The sequence below is a fragment of the Oncorhynchus kisutch genome, linkage group LG7 (genome assembly GCF_002021735.2).
Source record: "Oncorhynchus kisutch isolate 150728-3 linkage group LG7, Okis_V2, whole genome shotgun sequence".
Classification (NCBI taxonomy): Eukaryota; Metazoa; Chordata; class Actinopteri; order Salmoniformes; family Salmonidae; genus Oncorhynchus; species Oncorhynchus kisutch.
In genome coordinates this window covers 56,507,012-56,522,621 of record NC_034180.2, presented here as the reverse complement: position 1 = coordinate 56,522,621, position 15,610 = coordinate 56,507,012, and the positions used below count along the sequence as shown (strand labels likewise).

Genomic DNA, 15,610 nt, shown 5'->3' with positions numbered 1-15,610 from the left:
AATCTGTACATCAGCCCCATATAATCACGTACAGTAGTTCCAACTTACAAGAATGTGTTTACAAGACAGTGATGAAAACAGTTTATATGAGCGCTAATTCAGACATAGAATTGATATATATATTTTGATACCCTTACCCATTCAAAACTGTTGTTACAAAATCACTTCTCGTTGTGTTCATTTCAAGGTTTCACAAACAGAAAACAACTATGTAGTAATGGGGAGTTTCCTATTTACTAAAGAACAATCATTAAGTCAAAACACAAACAATTATAATATAATTTAATATAATTTGTATATGTGTCATTCTATACTGAAAACAGGTACATTCTGAAAGATGTTGTTGTTGATGTGATAACACATGTATTGTTCATGTCTCAATTTAGGATAATACTGTTTATTTTTTTATTTAACTTAAATTGTAATCTTTTTGTTGTCTCATACCATGCTAATACACTAACAAGCAATGCAAACAGATGTGGAATTAACACCCCCAAAACAATTGTGTGTCTTTATTTTATTTTATTTATTTCACCTTTATTTAACCAGGTAGGCAAGTTGAGAACACCTTTATTTAACCAGGTAGGCAAGTTGAGAACACCTTTATTTAACCAGGTAGGCTAGTTGAGAACACCTTTATTTAACCAGGTAGGCTAGTTGAGAACACCTTTATTTAACCAGGTAGGCTAGTTGAGAACACCTTTATTTAACCAGGTAGGCAAGTTGAGAACAAGTTCTCATTTACAATTGCGACCTGGCCAAGATAAAGCAAAGCAGTTCGACAGATAAAACGACACAGAGTTACACATGGAGTAAAAACAAACATACAGTCAATAATGCATTGTGAGCAAATGAGGTGAGAAGGGAGGTAAAGGCAAAAAAGGCCATGATGGCAAAGTAAATACAATATAGCAAGTAAAATACTGGAATGGTAGTTTTACAATGGAAGAATGTGCAAAGTAGAAATAAAAATAATGGGGTGCAAAGGAGCAAAATAAATAAATTAATTAAATACAGTTGGGAAAGAGGTAGTTGTTTGGGCTAAATTATAGGTGGGCTATGTACAGGTGTCTTTATGGATCAAGGATTGATCAAGAATACTAATAGGCAGGATCAGATCCTCTTTCCTATTCAGGCATCATATAATACACAGCCACATGCAAATCCATCAAGTCCACCAATAAAACATTGAAAACCTTAACATGACTGCTGGCAATTATCATTGCCAGCATTTTTGATTGTCATTTTTGATTGTCATTATTTTTGTCACCATCCATCAATGGTTGAATTGCGTTCTTTTTCTTTGTACCGAGCTTCCAATGGCTGGAGCCAATCAACGTGGTAAATGAAAAATACCCAAATAAAACGAAAAGCTGTGCTGTTTTTTGTTGTTGTTACAACAACCATGTCTTCCTAACATTTGCCATAACTAGTAAGCCTTACATCCTGAATGTATATGGGCTACCAAATATGCACCTGGGCACACATGCCCTTCTAAGTAATTGAGCCGAGAACATAATTGCTATATTGTAATTAAAATCATAGACCCAAAAGAGAACACATGACCAAAGCAAGGCATGATCCATATATAATTAAATTACATTATTATTAATGAGAAATATCTCATTAATAAACAAATATTTGCATAACCAAAGACATGAAAACTGTCTCCAATATGGTTTTTAGCTACTGTCTTTTATCATACAATACTACACTTTAATTCCCCTTAAAATGTTTACATGTATAATATATCTTTCTAAATATATATATATATTTGAACTGTTTTCATATAAAATAAGCCATTTTTCTCCTTGATCAGGATTCTCTCTCTGTGTGTCAACCCACAGCTCGTAACCTGACACCTACCCTGCAGCCTGGACACACACACACACACACACACACCTTTGAGGTACGTAGACAGAGAGATTCAATGTAAATTACATTTTTTAAATCTTTAGTACTGAAATGAATACATATTACACGTTATTATTGAACCACACTAAATATACATGTTTATATGTAATTATTATTGAATCCCTTTCTTAGAGAAAAGGGATCTATTGTAAACCAACACCTCCCTCCGTCTCTAAATCCCCATTGTCAAGCTGTGGCTGGTTCAGACACTGTCTCTTCCACGCTTGATCTCCATCGCCATCCAGGTTTCGTATGTTTTCTTTTCCATGATAGATCAACCTTCTTGCCTTTAAGGCCAAGTTCTGTCTTGAGGACAGCGACGTAAATGTTCACGATGTTGGAAAAGATTTTCCACTTGTTTCATTATTTCAAGTACTTCAAAATAATCTCTCCATCTAAAGCTAAAGACAGGCACAGAATAGTTGAACTCTGTGCAGAAAATACATACCAACTAAGTGATTTGGTTGCATTTGAACTATTTCATTCGGCACAACCTAAAATTGTCACTTTGGAGTCTGGACTATATGCCACTGAAGAGATTCTTATGGCTTTCAAATCATCTCGACCGCAGACTCCCTCTTCCAATGCGTACCCCGGCAGGGATGTTCCACTTAGGGCCTGTTTGATTTGACATAGAGCAACTCTTATCTCAAGCCATTCTCTCATCTGCAAGGCAGGAGAAAAACTCCCTGTTTTTGGTTGAAAAAGGGTGCTGAGACAGCTGTTTGTGAAAATCTTCACAGTTGAATCGTCCGGTTGGAAAATGTACCCCCATATGTCCGTCCGTCGTATCCAGCACACCAAACAATCAGAGGCCTCGCAAAGAATGGCGTCGATGGTTTTGCCATTGTGTTCATGACACGAAGGACACAAGACACCGACAATGTGTCTAGGAGCCATGTTTTATGTAGATTATCTCTCTTGTGGTTTCTTGGCGCTCGTAGTGTTCACAGCTCTTACTTAAACCGAGGCATACCTACCACAGAAATGACTGTTTCATATACAGGCTCCCCAAACAGCACATCCATAAGTTCACTACAACATTTCCCAACTCTTTCAAATGTTCAAACACACTCCACAGTTCAACAAGGTTACTACACATCAATCATCAGGACAGCTTTATTGCAAACACATGGTTTACCCTAACCAGCTGCTCTATCAGGTTACATAAGCACTCACTCGATAGCTGAGAACATCCGGACAGGATGTACATAAATGGGCATAACCACGTGATACATAAAATAGGTCATCAATCACTTTCGGACACATGCCATCTACTGTATTCTCGCTCTCTTGTTTCTTGGCCCAGGCAAGTCTCTTCTTATTGGTGTCCTTTTAGTAGTGGCCTGATTCACGCAGTCTCCTCTGAACAGTTGATGTTGAGATGTCTGTTACTGAGAGGCATTTATTTGGGCTGCAATCTGAGGTGCATTTAACTCTAATGAACTTATCCTCTGCAGCAGAGGTAACTCTGGGTCTTCCTTTCCTGTGGCGGTCCTCATGAGAGCCAGTTTCATCATAGCGCTAGATGGTTTTTGCGACTGCACTTGAAGAAACTTTCCAAGTTCTTGAAATTTTCCAGACTGACTGACCTTCATGTCTTAAAGTAATGACGGACTGTTGTTTCTCGTTGCTTAGTTGAGTTGTTCTTGCCATAATATGGACTTGGTCTTTTACCAAATAGGGCTATCCTCTGTATACCACCCCTACCTTGTCACAACATAACTGATTGTCTCAAATGCATTAAGAAGGAAAGAAATTCCACAAATGAACTTTTAACAAGGCACACCTGTTAATTGAAATGCATTCCAGGTGACTACCTCATGAAGCTGGTTGAGAGAATGCCAAGAGTGTGCAAAGCTGTCAAAACAAAGGGTTGCTATTTTGAAGAATCTAAAATATATCATTTTGATTTGTTTAACACTTTTTTGGTTACTACATAATTCCATATGTGTTATTTCATAGTTTTGATGTCTTCAGTATTTTTCTATAATTTAGAAAATAGTAAAAATAAAGAGAAACCCTTGAATGAGTGGGTGTGTCCAAACTTTTGACTGGTTCTGTAGTCCTTTTGTCCTTTTTTAAAATCCTTTTGTCCAGATGGGGAAGGGAAGTGTGGAGTGCAATTGAGATTGCGTCATCTGTGGATCAAATCAAATCAAAGTTTATTTGTCACGTGCGCTGAACACAACAGGTGCATTACAGTGAAATGCTTACTTACGAGCCTCTAACCAACAGTGCAAAAGGTTATTAGGTGAACAATAGGTAGGTAAAGAAATAAAACAACAGTAAAAAGACAGTAGTGAGGCTACATACAGACACCAGTTAATCAGGCTGGTTGAGGTAGTATGTAGATATGGTTAAAGTGACTATGCATATATTTTTTAAGCACCAACTTTCAGAGCAGCTCACAGATTACTGCACCTGTACATAGCCCACCTATAATTTAGCCCAAACAACTACCTCTTTCCCTACTGTAATGAGATTTGATTTATTTATTTATTTTGCTCCTTTGCACCCCATTATTTTTATTTCTACTTTGCACATTCTTCCACTGCAAATCTACCATTCCAGTGTTTTACTTGCTATATTGTATTTACTTTGACACCATGGCCTTTTTTGCCTTTACCTCCCTTCTCACCTCATTTGCTCACATTGTATATAGACTTGTTTATACTGTATTATTGACTGTATGTTTGTTTTACTCCATGTGTAACTCTGTGTCGTTGTATGTGTCGAACTGCTTTGTTTTATCTTGGCCAGGTCGCAATTGTAAATGAGAACTTGTTCTCAACTTGCCTACCTGGTTAAATAAAGGTTAAATAAAATATTTAAAAATATTTTTAAAAAAATATGATGAACAGAGAGTAGCAGCAGCGTAAAAGAGGGGTTGGTGGGTGTTGTGGGGTGGTTTACGAATTGGAGTGGGTCTAGGATTTCCGGGATTTGATGGTGTTGATGTGAGCCATGACCAGCCTTTCTCACTTCTTTGTCCATAATAATGCAACGTTTAAAACAACTAGGCACTTGGAACTGGAAAATCTCTGACTACAGTGCGTTCAAGACAACTGGGAACTCGGAAAAAAACGAGCTCCGACTGGATTTTATTTTTTTGGCACGGTTATCCAACTCGGAATTCCAACTCGGGAACCCGGGCCTCTTTCTAGCTCCTACTTTCCGACCTGAAGATCATTGACTTCATATTAGACCATGTTTTTTTCAGAGTTTCCAGTTGTATTGAAAGCACCGTAATAATCTCATCGTGTCGGCTATACATGCGCTCTAGCCAACAGTGTGCGGATTGAGATGTTGGCTAGAGCGCACTTGCAGTTGTAGAAACTCAATTGTCATACTTCAATAAAAGTAAAGATACCTTAATAGAAAATGACTCAAGTAAAAGTGAGTCACCCAGTAAAATACTACTTGAGTAAAAGTCTAAAAGTATTTGGTTTTAAATAAACTTAAGTATCAAAAGTAAAAGTAAAAGTATGACTAATTTAAAATTCCTTATATTAAGCAAACCAGATGGCATAATTGTCTATTTTCTTTTTATTTACGGATAGCCAGGGTCACACTCCAACACTCAGACATAATTTAAAATCAAAGCATTTTTGTTTAGTGATTCCGCGAGATCAGAGGCAGATGGGACGACCAGGGATGTTCACTTGATAAAAGTGTAGAACTGAACCATTTTCTGTCCTGCTAAGCATTCGAAATGTAACGACTACTTTTGGGTGTCAGGGAAAATGTATGGAATTAAAAGTGCTGACTTTTCTTTAGGGATATAGTGGAGTAAAAGAACAGATACTCCAAATAACTACTTAAGTAGTCATTTAAAGTATTTTTACTTAAGGACTTTACACCACTGTGCACTTGCCAATACCTGTGAGAGAGAAATTAACATGTTTACCTGTTTTGTTTAATATTAACAGCTATACTTAACAAATAGTAAACAGATGGTTTCCACTCGAGATCCTAGTCTGGGTATTGTCAAGGACATGGTGTTTACTCGAGCTAGAGACAGCTTGAGCTGACAATTGATTTATGCCATGGAATGAGTTGGTGTTTCTGTACTGTGAGGTACCAGGGATGAGATAAGAGCCTCGTCTTTGGGGCCAAACTCTGGTTTCCATACAATGAGAACAGTCTTTATGGCAGATACTGTCTGCTGTGAATTATTCATTTCTTTCATACAAAATCTAACCCTTTGACCCATTCCACACATCTGTTGTTTGTCATGAACATTCAGGGGGATGTACTTTGCTATAAAATGCTGTGGTTCAAATATGCTCGTTGGGCTCTCAATAACTGTAAAGGTTGCTTGATCAAATCCCCAAATAAGGCAGTTAACCTAGGCTGTCATGAATCAAATCAAATGTATGTGCATCAACTGGTATCTCAAAGTGCTGTACAGAAACCCAGCCTAAAACCCCAAACAGCAAGCAATGCAGCTGTAGATGCACGGTGGCTAGGAAAAACTCCCTAGAAAGGCCAAAACCTAGGAAGAAACCTAGAGAGGAACCAGGCTATGTGGGGTGGCCACATAGCCTCTTCTGGCTGTGCCGGGTGGAGATTATACTAAATAAGAGATCATACTAAATAAGAATTTGTTCATAATTGACTTGCCTAGTTAAATAAAAGGTCAATTACATTTCTTCCTCTCTGGCTGGTTGCCACAACATTGAAATTGTCTATATTGTAAAAATGTATGAAAACTAAGATTAGCTTTTTTTTCTATTGTAAGGTTAAGCATAAGGTTAGCAGTGTGGTCAAGGTCAGGTAAAACATCACATTTTTAAGACAAATGTATGAAACTAAAATGAGCTTTTCTTTCTTAATGTAAGGTTAAGCATAAGGTTAGCAGTGTGGTCAAGGTCAGGTTAAGCATCACATTTTTAAGAAGATAAAATCTATAAATAGGCGGGGGCGGGGGTATGACTGTGTGCTTGTGGTAACTAGTCGACTACTAGGCTAGTTTCGGTTCTCCTCGGAGCAGAGGGGAAATGGACACCTATGGAGGTGTGTGTGGGGGGGGGGGGGGGGGGGGGATACTTTGTGGCTGTGTTAACTAGTGACTACTAGGCTAGTTTCGGCTCTCGGAGCGGAAACGGACACGGGGGGGAGGGGGTATTACTTTGTGGCTGTGGTAACTATGGAAGGGGGCGGTTCGCTACGCAGCAGCGTGTTGGCGTCATGTTAAATGGTCGATGAGTCATGACAACGCGGAAAAAGAGGAACTAGGAAGACGTCGAGTTTCAAAAGGAGTCCGTTTCTTTCTAATCAACCACCACAAATTAATCAAATCATAAAATGTCTCACTTTAGAAAGAGAGATTGGAAACCAGGTAAAATTGATGATGAGCTAGCTTGAAATTGTCAGTTTCGTCGCGTAACCAAGGAAAGGTAGCTAGCTATATAACACCAACGTTAGCTAGCTAACGTTAGCCACTACTGAATTTGAGGTAACCTTATTAAGTTAACAAACTTCAGCTCCTGTTTTCTTCAGCTTGTGCACTAGCGTGTAGGATGGAGCAGGTGGCTCTAGGACGAGTTGGTAACACATGTAACATCAACCACGCACGTTAATAGAAAATTGTTGTCATTCTGAACATAATTAGCTAGCTATGCCATTTAACGTTATTTGTTGAAGATGCGCACATAGACATATGGTAACATTTCCTGAAGTCTCTGATCATATTTTCTCTTCACATCATCAGATCATGTCATCATGCAGGAGAATCCACACATTTTGCATACCCACGTGAGTTGTGTGTGTGTGTCTGTTTGGTTCCCAGCTACTGTATATAGTTAGCTATATAGCCTCATGGTTCCCAGCTACAGTATATAGTTAGCTATATAGCCTCATGGTTCCCAGCTACTGTATATAGTTAGCTATATAGCCTCATGGTTCCCAGCTACTGTATATAGTTAGCTATATAGCCTCATGGTTCCCAGCTACTGTATATAGTTAGCTATATAGCCTCATGGTTCCCAGCTACTGTGGCCAAAATCAACTTGAATCTCTCTCACCGACAGGAAGCTATGGTGGATCTGATAAATGGAAGAACCACTAATTACACCTTTATGGACGCCTTTAACTATGGCCTGTTGGGTAAGAACATACAGTTCTGAGTGGTACTCTGTTCCCTATAAATGACTAGATTGATAAGAAATACTGTTTAGCTAGTACATTTTTGTTAAGACATCTTTGAATGATTCAAAGTCATATGCTGTTGCTGATAGCAAGGTCATGTTCAGGTCAACTCAGAGTCTGTGTCCTAAACGGCACCCTGTTCTCTATGTAGTGCACTACTTTAGACTAGAGCCATGTTGACCCTGGTCCCCTATGTAGTGCACTACTTTAGACTAGAGCCATATGGACCCTGGTCCCCTATGTAGTACACTACTTTAGACTAGAGCCATGTGGACCCTGGTCCCCTATGTAGTACACTACTTTAGACTAGAGCCATGTGGACCCTGGTCCCCTATGTAGTACACTACTTTAGACTAGAGCCATATGGACCCTGGTCCCCTATGTAGTGCACTACTTTAGACAAGAGCCATTTGGACCCTGGTCCCCTATGTAGTGCACTACATTGAGAATAGTGTTATTTGGAACGTTGACCCAATGAAAGGCCAGGTGAGGGACCTACATGTCTGGGCTTGTCTGCCTTGTAAAGATGTAGACCTAATGTGAATTGTCATTACACAATACTATTTATTGATTTAGTTAAGCATTTCCCAGTCCTGGTCCCGGGGACCGCAGTTAGTACACATTCAATTTTTTATCCCCTGTATAGTGCTACTAAGGACTCCTTTGGGTCCCCAGGGCCAGGATTGCTCCTTTGGGTCCCCAGGGCCAGGATTGCTCCTTTGGGTCCCCAGGGCCAGGATTGCTCCTTTGGGTCCCCAGGGCCAGGATTGCTCCTTTGGGTCCCCAGGGCCAGGATTGCTCCTTTGGGTCCCCAGGGCCAGGATTGCTCCTTTGGGTCCCCAGGGCCAGGATTGCTCCTTTGGGTCCCCAGGGCCAGGATTGCTCCTTTGGGTCCCCAGGGCCAGGATTGCTCCTTTGGGTCCCCAGGGCCAGGATTGCTCCTTTGGGTCCCCAGGGCCAGGATTGCTCCTTTGGGTCCCCAGGGCCAGGACTGCTCCTTTGGGTCCCCAGGGCCAGGATTGGGAAAGACTGCTTTAGTTCATCAACAGATATGAATTATTGTTGTCCATTGCCATGCATTTCACCTCATATTTGATTTCCAGGTCTTGATATTGTCAACCCCTTCGTGGGTGACTATATTGACGATGAATACGACGATGACAACGACTATTATGATGACAAAAAACGCAAAGATAAAAAAGCCTATTGCGGTTTTACACACAATTTTTTAGGGCATAGTAGCTCAAAGCTACCCTTAACCCCCCACCCATGTATAAGACAACTCACTCCTGAGGTAAGATGCCAACTTTTTCAGTCAATCACATCATGTATTACATTCAACATAGAGGATGTTTTTACTGAGAATAACTTTCCTTTTTAGGAGGCTGAAAAAAACGGCAGGGAACTAATAGAAGAAGAGAGCAAACTAAAAGAAAAGGCAGAAAAGAAAAGACTTAAAAAGAAGGTTAGTATCTGTCTGTGTAGTGTCTGTCTGTGTAGTGTCTGTCTGTGTAGTGTCTGTCTGTGTAGTGTCTGTCTGTGTAGTGTCTAGTGTCTGTCTGTGTAGTGTCTAGTGTCTGTCTGTCTGTGTAGTGTCTAGTATCTGTCTGTAGTGTCTAGTATCTGTCTGTAGTGTCTAGTATCTGTCTGTCTGTGTAGTGTCTGTCTGTGTAGTGTCTGTCTGTGTAGTGTCTAGTATCTGTCTGTCTGTGTAGTGTCTAGTATCTGTCTGTCTGTGTAGTGTCTGTCTGTGTAGTGTCTAGTGTCTGTCTGTAGTGTCTAGTATCTGTCTGTCTGTGTAGTGTCTGTCTAGTATCTGTCTGTGTAGTGTCTGTCTGTGTAGTGTCTAGTGTCTGTCTGTAGTGTCTAGTATCTGTCTGTCTGTGTAGTGTCTGTAGTGTCTAGTGTCTGTCTGTAGTGTCTAGTATCTGTCTGTAGTGTCTAGTATCTGTCTGTGTAGTGTCTAGTATCTGTCTGTGTAGTGTCTAGTGTCTGTCTGTGTAGTGTCTAGTGTCTGTCTGTGTAGTGTCTAGTGTCTGTCTGTGTAGTGTCTAGTGTCTGTCTGTGTAGTGTCTAGTGTCTGTCTGTGTAGTGTCTAGTGTCTGTCTGTGTAGTGTCTAATATCTGTCTGTCTGTGTAGTGTCTAGTATCTGTCTGTCTGTGTAGTGTCTAGTGTCTGTCTAGTATCTGTCTGTGTAGTGTCTGTGTAGTGTCTAGTGTCTGTCTGTGTAGTGTCTGTCTGTGTAGTGTCTAGTGTCTGTCTAGTATCTGTCTGTGTAGTGTCTGTCTGTGTAGTGTCTAGTGTCTGTCTGTAGTGTCTAGTATCTGTCTGTCTGTGTAGTGTCTAGTGTCTGTCTGTAGTGTCTAGTATCTGTCTGTCTGTCTGTGTAGTGTCTAGTGTCTGTCTGTAGTGTCTAGTATCTGTCTGTCTGTGTAGTGTCTAGTGTCTGTCTGTAGTGTCTAGTATCTGTCTGTCTGTGTAGTGTCTAGTGTCTGTCTGTGTAGTGTCTAGTATCTGTCTGTGTAGTGTCTAGTGTCTGTCTGTAGTGTCTAGTGTCTGTCTGTGTAGTGTCTGTCTGTAGTGTCTAGTATCTGTCTGTGTAGTGTCTGTCTGTAGTGTCTAGTGTCTGTCTGTAGTGTCTAGTATCTGTCTGTGTAGTGTCTAGTGTCTGTCTGTCTGTGTAGTCTAGTGTCTGTCTGTGTAGTGTGTCTGTCTGTGTAGTGTGTCTGTCTGTGTAGTGTCTAGTGTCTGTCTGTAGTGTCTAGTGTCTGTCTGTCTGTGTAGTGTCTAGTGTCTGTCTGTAGTGTCTAGTGTCTGTCTGTGTAGTGTCTAGTGTCTGTCTGTAGTGTCTAGTGTGTGTCTGTCTGTCTGTGTAGTGTCTAGTGTCTGTCTGTAGTGTCTAGTATCTGTCTGTCTGTAGTGTCTAGTGTCTGTCTGTAGTGTCTAGTGTCTGTCTGTAGTGTCTAGTGTCTGTCTGTAGTGTCTAGTGTCTGTCTGTAGTGTCTAGTATCTGTCTGTAGTGTCTAGTGTCTGTCTGTAGTGTCTAGTATCTGTCTGTAGTGTCTAGTATCTGTCTGTAGTGTCTAGTATCTGTCTGTCTGTGTAGTGTCTGTCTGCGTAGTGTCTGTCTGCGTAGTGTCTAGTGTCTGTCTGTGTAGTGTCTAGTGTCTGTCTGTGTAGTGTCTAGTGTCTGTCTGTCTGTGTAGTGTCTAGTGTCTGTCTGTAGTGTCTAGTGTCTGTCTGTCTGTGTAGTGTCTGTCTGTGTAGTGTCTGTCTGTGTAGTGTCTCTGTGTAGTGTCTCTGTGTAGTGTCTGTCTGTGTAGTGTCTGTCTGTGTAGTGTCTGTCTGTGTAGTGTCTGGTGTCTCTGCCTGTCTAGTGTCTGTCTAAATCAAATCAACATTTATTTGTCACATACACATGGTTAGCAGATGTTAATGCGAGTGCAGCGAAATGCTTGTGCTTCTAGTTCATGCAGTAATATCTTAACAAGTAATCTAACCTAACAATTTCACAACTACCTTAAACACACAAGTGTAAAGGAATGAATAAGAATATGTACATATAAATATATGGATGATTGATGGCCGAACAGCGTAGGCAAGATGCAGTAGATGGTATAGAGTACAGTATATACATATGAGATGAGTAATGTAGGGTATGTAAACAAGATGCAGTAGATGGTACAGTATAAACCTACATCTCATATGTAAACTGTTAAAGATCTGGTCACTATGCCAGGGTTCTCCCCAAATAAGAGGGGTTGCTGTGTCACCTTGTTGGCTTGGCTGTGCCACTATGTAAAGATTTCACAGCAAATTAAACTGATATTTAGTAATAATAGGCTGCACATTTGGACACAGCGTGCTCAGGATGCTGTCAGGTTCTCCTTGGGGTCATGATAGGGGCTGAACCAAATGATTGATGTATTATAATAATTTATTATGCTTATGTTGTATTAATAGAAGGGGAAGGGTTATAAGACCCCTCCCCCTTACGTGTATATGGATCTGGACTACAGATTAACTATATATATGCATTATAAGGTTTAATATTGTTCCACAGTTATTTTCTAGTCTCTGCCTCTTATAAAGAAATGGTCTGAGAGATGTGTGACTGAGACAGAACTCTGCAGGGGAGTGAAAGAGAAGAGACTAGTCAGACATTCTACTGTAAATCAACTTGGGGAGTGGACATTAACTGCTGAGTCTTCAGATAACACAAACTATTGTTTGAAAAGCTGTGTAGGCATGGGTTTGGTCTCATGAGTAGAAGGTAATGACTTAGGCAGTGACATCACTAAGCTATGACTGCAGGCATTATAAAACAACTTGGACCCTTTACTATTTTGCAGAACTTACTCAGAAACATGTGTGCTATGTTCCTGTTGTCAACCACTGTCTGCAATTGCATTATTAATAAAGGTTTTTGATTGATTTCCTTAACTTCTCTAGGATATGTGGGATGGTAGAGTCCTGGCAAACTTCCAGTGGAAATGCAGAGCGCCAAATTCAAAAATTATGAACTTTCATGAAATCACACATGCAATACACCAAATTAAAGCTACACTTGTTGTGAATCCAGCCAACGTGTCAGATTTCATCATACGATGCTATTATCGGAGTATAGCACCTCAGCAAACAAACATGGACAATAGTACTTCAACCCGCCAGGCGCGACACAAAACGTAGAAATATCGATATAATTCATGCCTTACCTTTGAAGATCTTCCTCTGTTGGCACTCCAATATGTCTCATAAACATCATAAATGGTCCTTTTGTTTGATCAATTCCGTTGATATACATCCAAATGTCAATTTATTTGGCGCGTTTGATTCAGAAAAACACCGGTTCTAACACGCGCGACATGGCTACAAAATATCTCAAAAGTTACCTGTAATCTTCGTCCAAACATTTCAAACAACTTTCCTGATACAACTTAAGGTATTTTTTTCCCGTAAATAATCAATCAAATTAAAAACGGAATAAACAGCGTTCAATACCGGAGGAAAACAAAGTGGAGCGTGCTTTTCAGGTCACGCGCCTCTAACAAAGAGGTCACTTCCCTCAAGCCTCGTTCTGATCAGTGCTACCTCTTCATTTCTCAAAGGAAAAACCTCAACCAATTTCTAAAGACTGTTGACATTCAGTGGAAGCGATAGGAACTGCAATCCTGCCAATTAGAAATCTGGAATCCCAATGAAAACTTATTGAAAAGAACCCAAAAAAGAATACATTCTGAATGGTTTGCCGAATCAGTTCTGTTATACTCACAGACATCATTCAAACAGTTTTAGAAACTTCAGAGTGTTTTCTATCCAAATCTACTAATAATATGTATATCTTAGTTTCTGGGCCTGAGTAGCAGGCAGTTTACTTTGGACAAGCTTTTCATCCTTTTATTTAACCAGGCAAGTCAGTTAAGAACAAATTCTTATTTTCAATGACAGCCTTGTGGGTTAACTGCCTGTTCAGGGGCAGAACGACAGATTTGTACCTTGTCAGCTCGGGGAATTGAACTTGCAACCTTTCGGTTACTAGTCCAACGCTCTAACCACTAGGCTACCCTGCCTCCCCATCCTGACATGAAAATACTGCCTCTTATCCCAATGAAGTTATTGTCTGAATGCTAATTTCACCAATGAGCCAATGATTGACAAGGAACAAACCCCAACAATGCATAGAGTATAGCGTTGTACAATTTATCTGTAACGGCTGTCAAACAAAAGTCAAATTACCAAAGTTGCTAAACTTGCCAGATAACCTCCAACGACTGACAGAATATCTCCTATATTTACCAAAATCTAGTTGATTATACTCCGAGTTGCGCAGCGATCTAAGGCACTGCATCACAGTGCTAGAGGCGTCACTACAGACACCTTGGTTCGAATCCAGGCTGTATCACAACCGGCCGGGAGTCCTGTAGGGCGGCGCACATTTGGCCCAGCATTGTCCGGGTTTGGCCGTCATTGTAAATAATTTGTACTTAACTGACTTGCCTAGTAAAAGTTAAATTAAATACCGCCTGTAGTGTCTGTCTGTCCAGCCTGTAGTGTCCGTCTGTCTGTCCCGCCTGTAGTGTCCGTCTGTCTGTCCCGCCAGTCGTGGGATGCAAGTGGTCTTCACCCTCCAGAGAACCACCTGTTGTTCTCATGCAGGTATTTCTCTCTGTTCTCACCCCCCACAGCGACAGAAGGAGAGGAGACGTGCAGGAAAAGAAAAGGAGCCTGTAAGTATGTTTCTGTTCCACTTTCACTCTACTGCACCCCACTGGTGGAGAGTCACTCTACTGCACCCCACTGGTGGAGAGTCACTCTACTGCACCCCACTGGTGGAGAGTCACTCTACTGCACCCCACTGGTGGAGAGTCACTCTACTGCACCCCACTGGTGGAGAGTCACTCTACTGCACCCCACTGGTGGACTCCTTGACTTTTTGCACATATTGTTGCATTGACTACACTTCCCTTCTATCTTGGATATGAGTTTGTACAAGGAACATAATTGCCTTTTTTATGCCTCCTAGGAGAATCAAGGGCCAAGGAGGCCCAGCCGCTCGGAGAAACAGGGAGGAGATTTAAACATTGAGCGAGAGCAGCAGGAGGAGAAGGAGTTTACAGAGGAGCGTCTTGGTCCGGGACCTGGTGGTACTGCAGCCTGTAGCAGGCAGCAGGAGGCGCAGGATTCTCCTTTGGAGGAGAACTGTGGTAGCAGTAATGAGGACCAGGAGGATGTGGGAGACGAGGGCTTAGCCAGGGAGCCAGAGGTTTGTTTTGGTTCCTTTAGCTCCCGTATGTGTCATTTTCATTCTACAGTGCACCCTGCTTACAGGCCTCCCCATTCAAGTCAATGGTGGCATAATGGTTAGACTGACAGCTTTATGGAGTGTACTCTTGAATTTACCAGTCAAATTGCTAGGCTAAGAGGTTCCAAGCCCTAATCAACTGTTTACAGTGTTTCAATTGTCCTCCACGGATGTGATCACTGTAAGAGGAGTGTACTGTATTACTGGTGAAACTCCATTAACGCATGTTATAACGCTCTGATATGTCATTAACGCATGTTATAACGCTCTGATATGTCATTAACGCATGTTATAACGCTCTGATATGTCATTAACGCATGTTATAATGCTCTGCTATGTCGTTAACGCTCTGCTATGTCATTAAAGCTCTGTTATGTCATTAACGCTCTGCTATGTCATTAATGCTCTGATATGTCATTAACGTATGTTGTAAAGCTCTGCTATGTCGTTAACGCTCTGCTATGTCGTTAACGCTCTGCTATGTCGTTAACGTATGTTGTAAAGCTCTGTTATGTCATTAACGCTCTGCTATGTCATTAATGCTCTGATATGTCATTAACGTATGTTGTAAAGCTCTGCTATGTCGTTAACGCTCTGCTATGTCGTTAACGTATGTTGTAAAGCTCTGCTATGTCATTAATGCTCTGCAATGTCGTTAACGCTCTGCTATGTCATTAACGCTCTGTTATGTCATTAACGTATGTTGTAAAGCTCTGCTATGTCATTAATGCTCTGCAATG

The 15,610-nt window shown here is 40.9% G+C and overlaps 2 protein-coding genes across 7 annotated transcripts in view; both read left to right on the top strand.

The window, feature by feature from the left end:
* LOC109882006 (attractin) overlaps positions 1–15,610 on the top strand; it is a 715,620-nt gene that overhangs the window by 56,158 nt on the left and 643,852 nt on the right. The gene's annotated exons all lie outside the window — the stretch shown is intronic.
* Positions 7,116–15,610, top strand: part of si:dkey-33c12.4 (uncharacterized) — a 40,608-nt gene continuing 32,113 nt past the window's right edge. For both annotated transcript variants that reach the window (XM_031829406.1, XM_031829405.1), the window contains exons 1-7: positions 7,116–7,258; positions 7,631–7,674; positions 7,950–8,025; positions 9,171–9,361; positions 9,449–9,532; positions 14,254–14,295; positions 14,592–14,831. In XM_031829406.1, the coding sequence (XP_031685266.1) occupies positions 7,225–7,258; positions 7,631–7,674; positions 7,950–8,025; positions 9,171–9,361; positions 9,449–9,532; positions 14,254–14,295; positions 14,592–14,831 (711 nt within the window). In that variant the 5' untranslated portion in view covers positions 7,116–7,224. The remainder of the gene's footprint in view (positions 7,259–7,630; positions 7,675–7,949; positions 8,026–9,170; positions 9,362–9,448; positions 9,533–14,253; positions 14,296–14,591; positions 14,832–15,610) is intronic.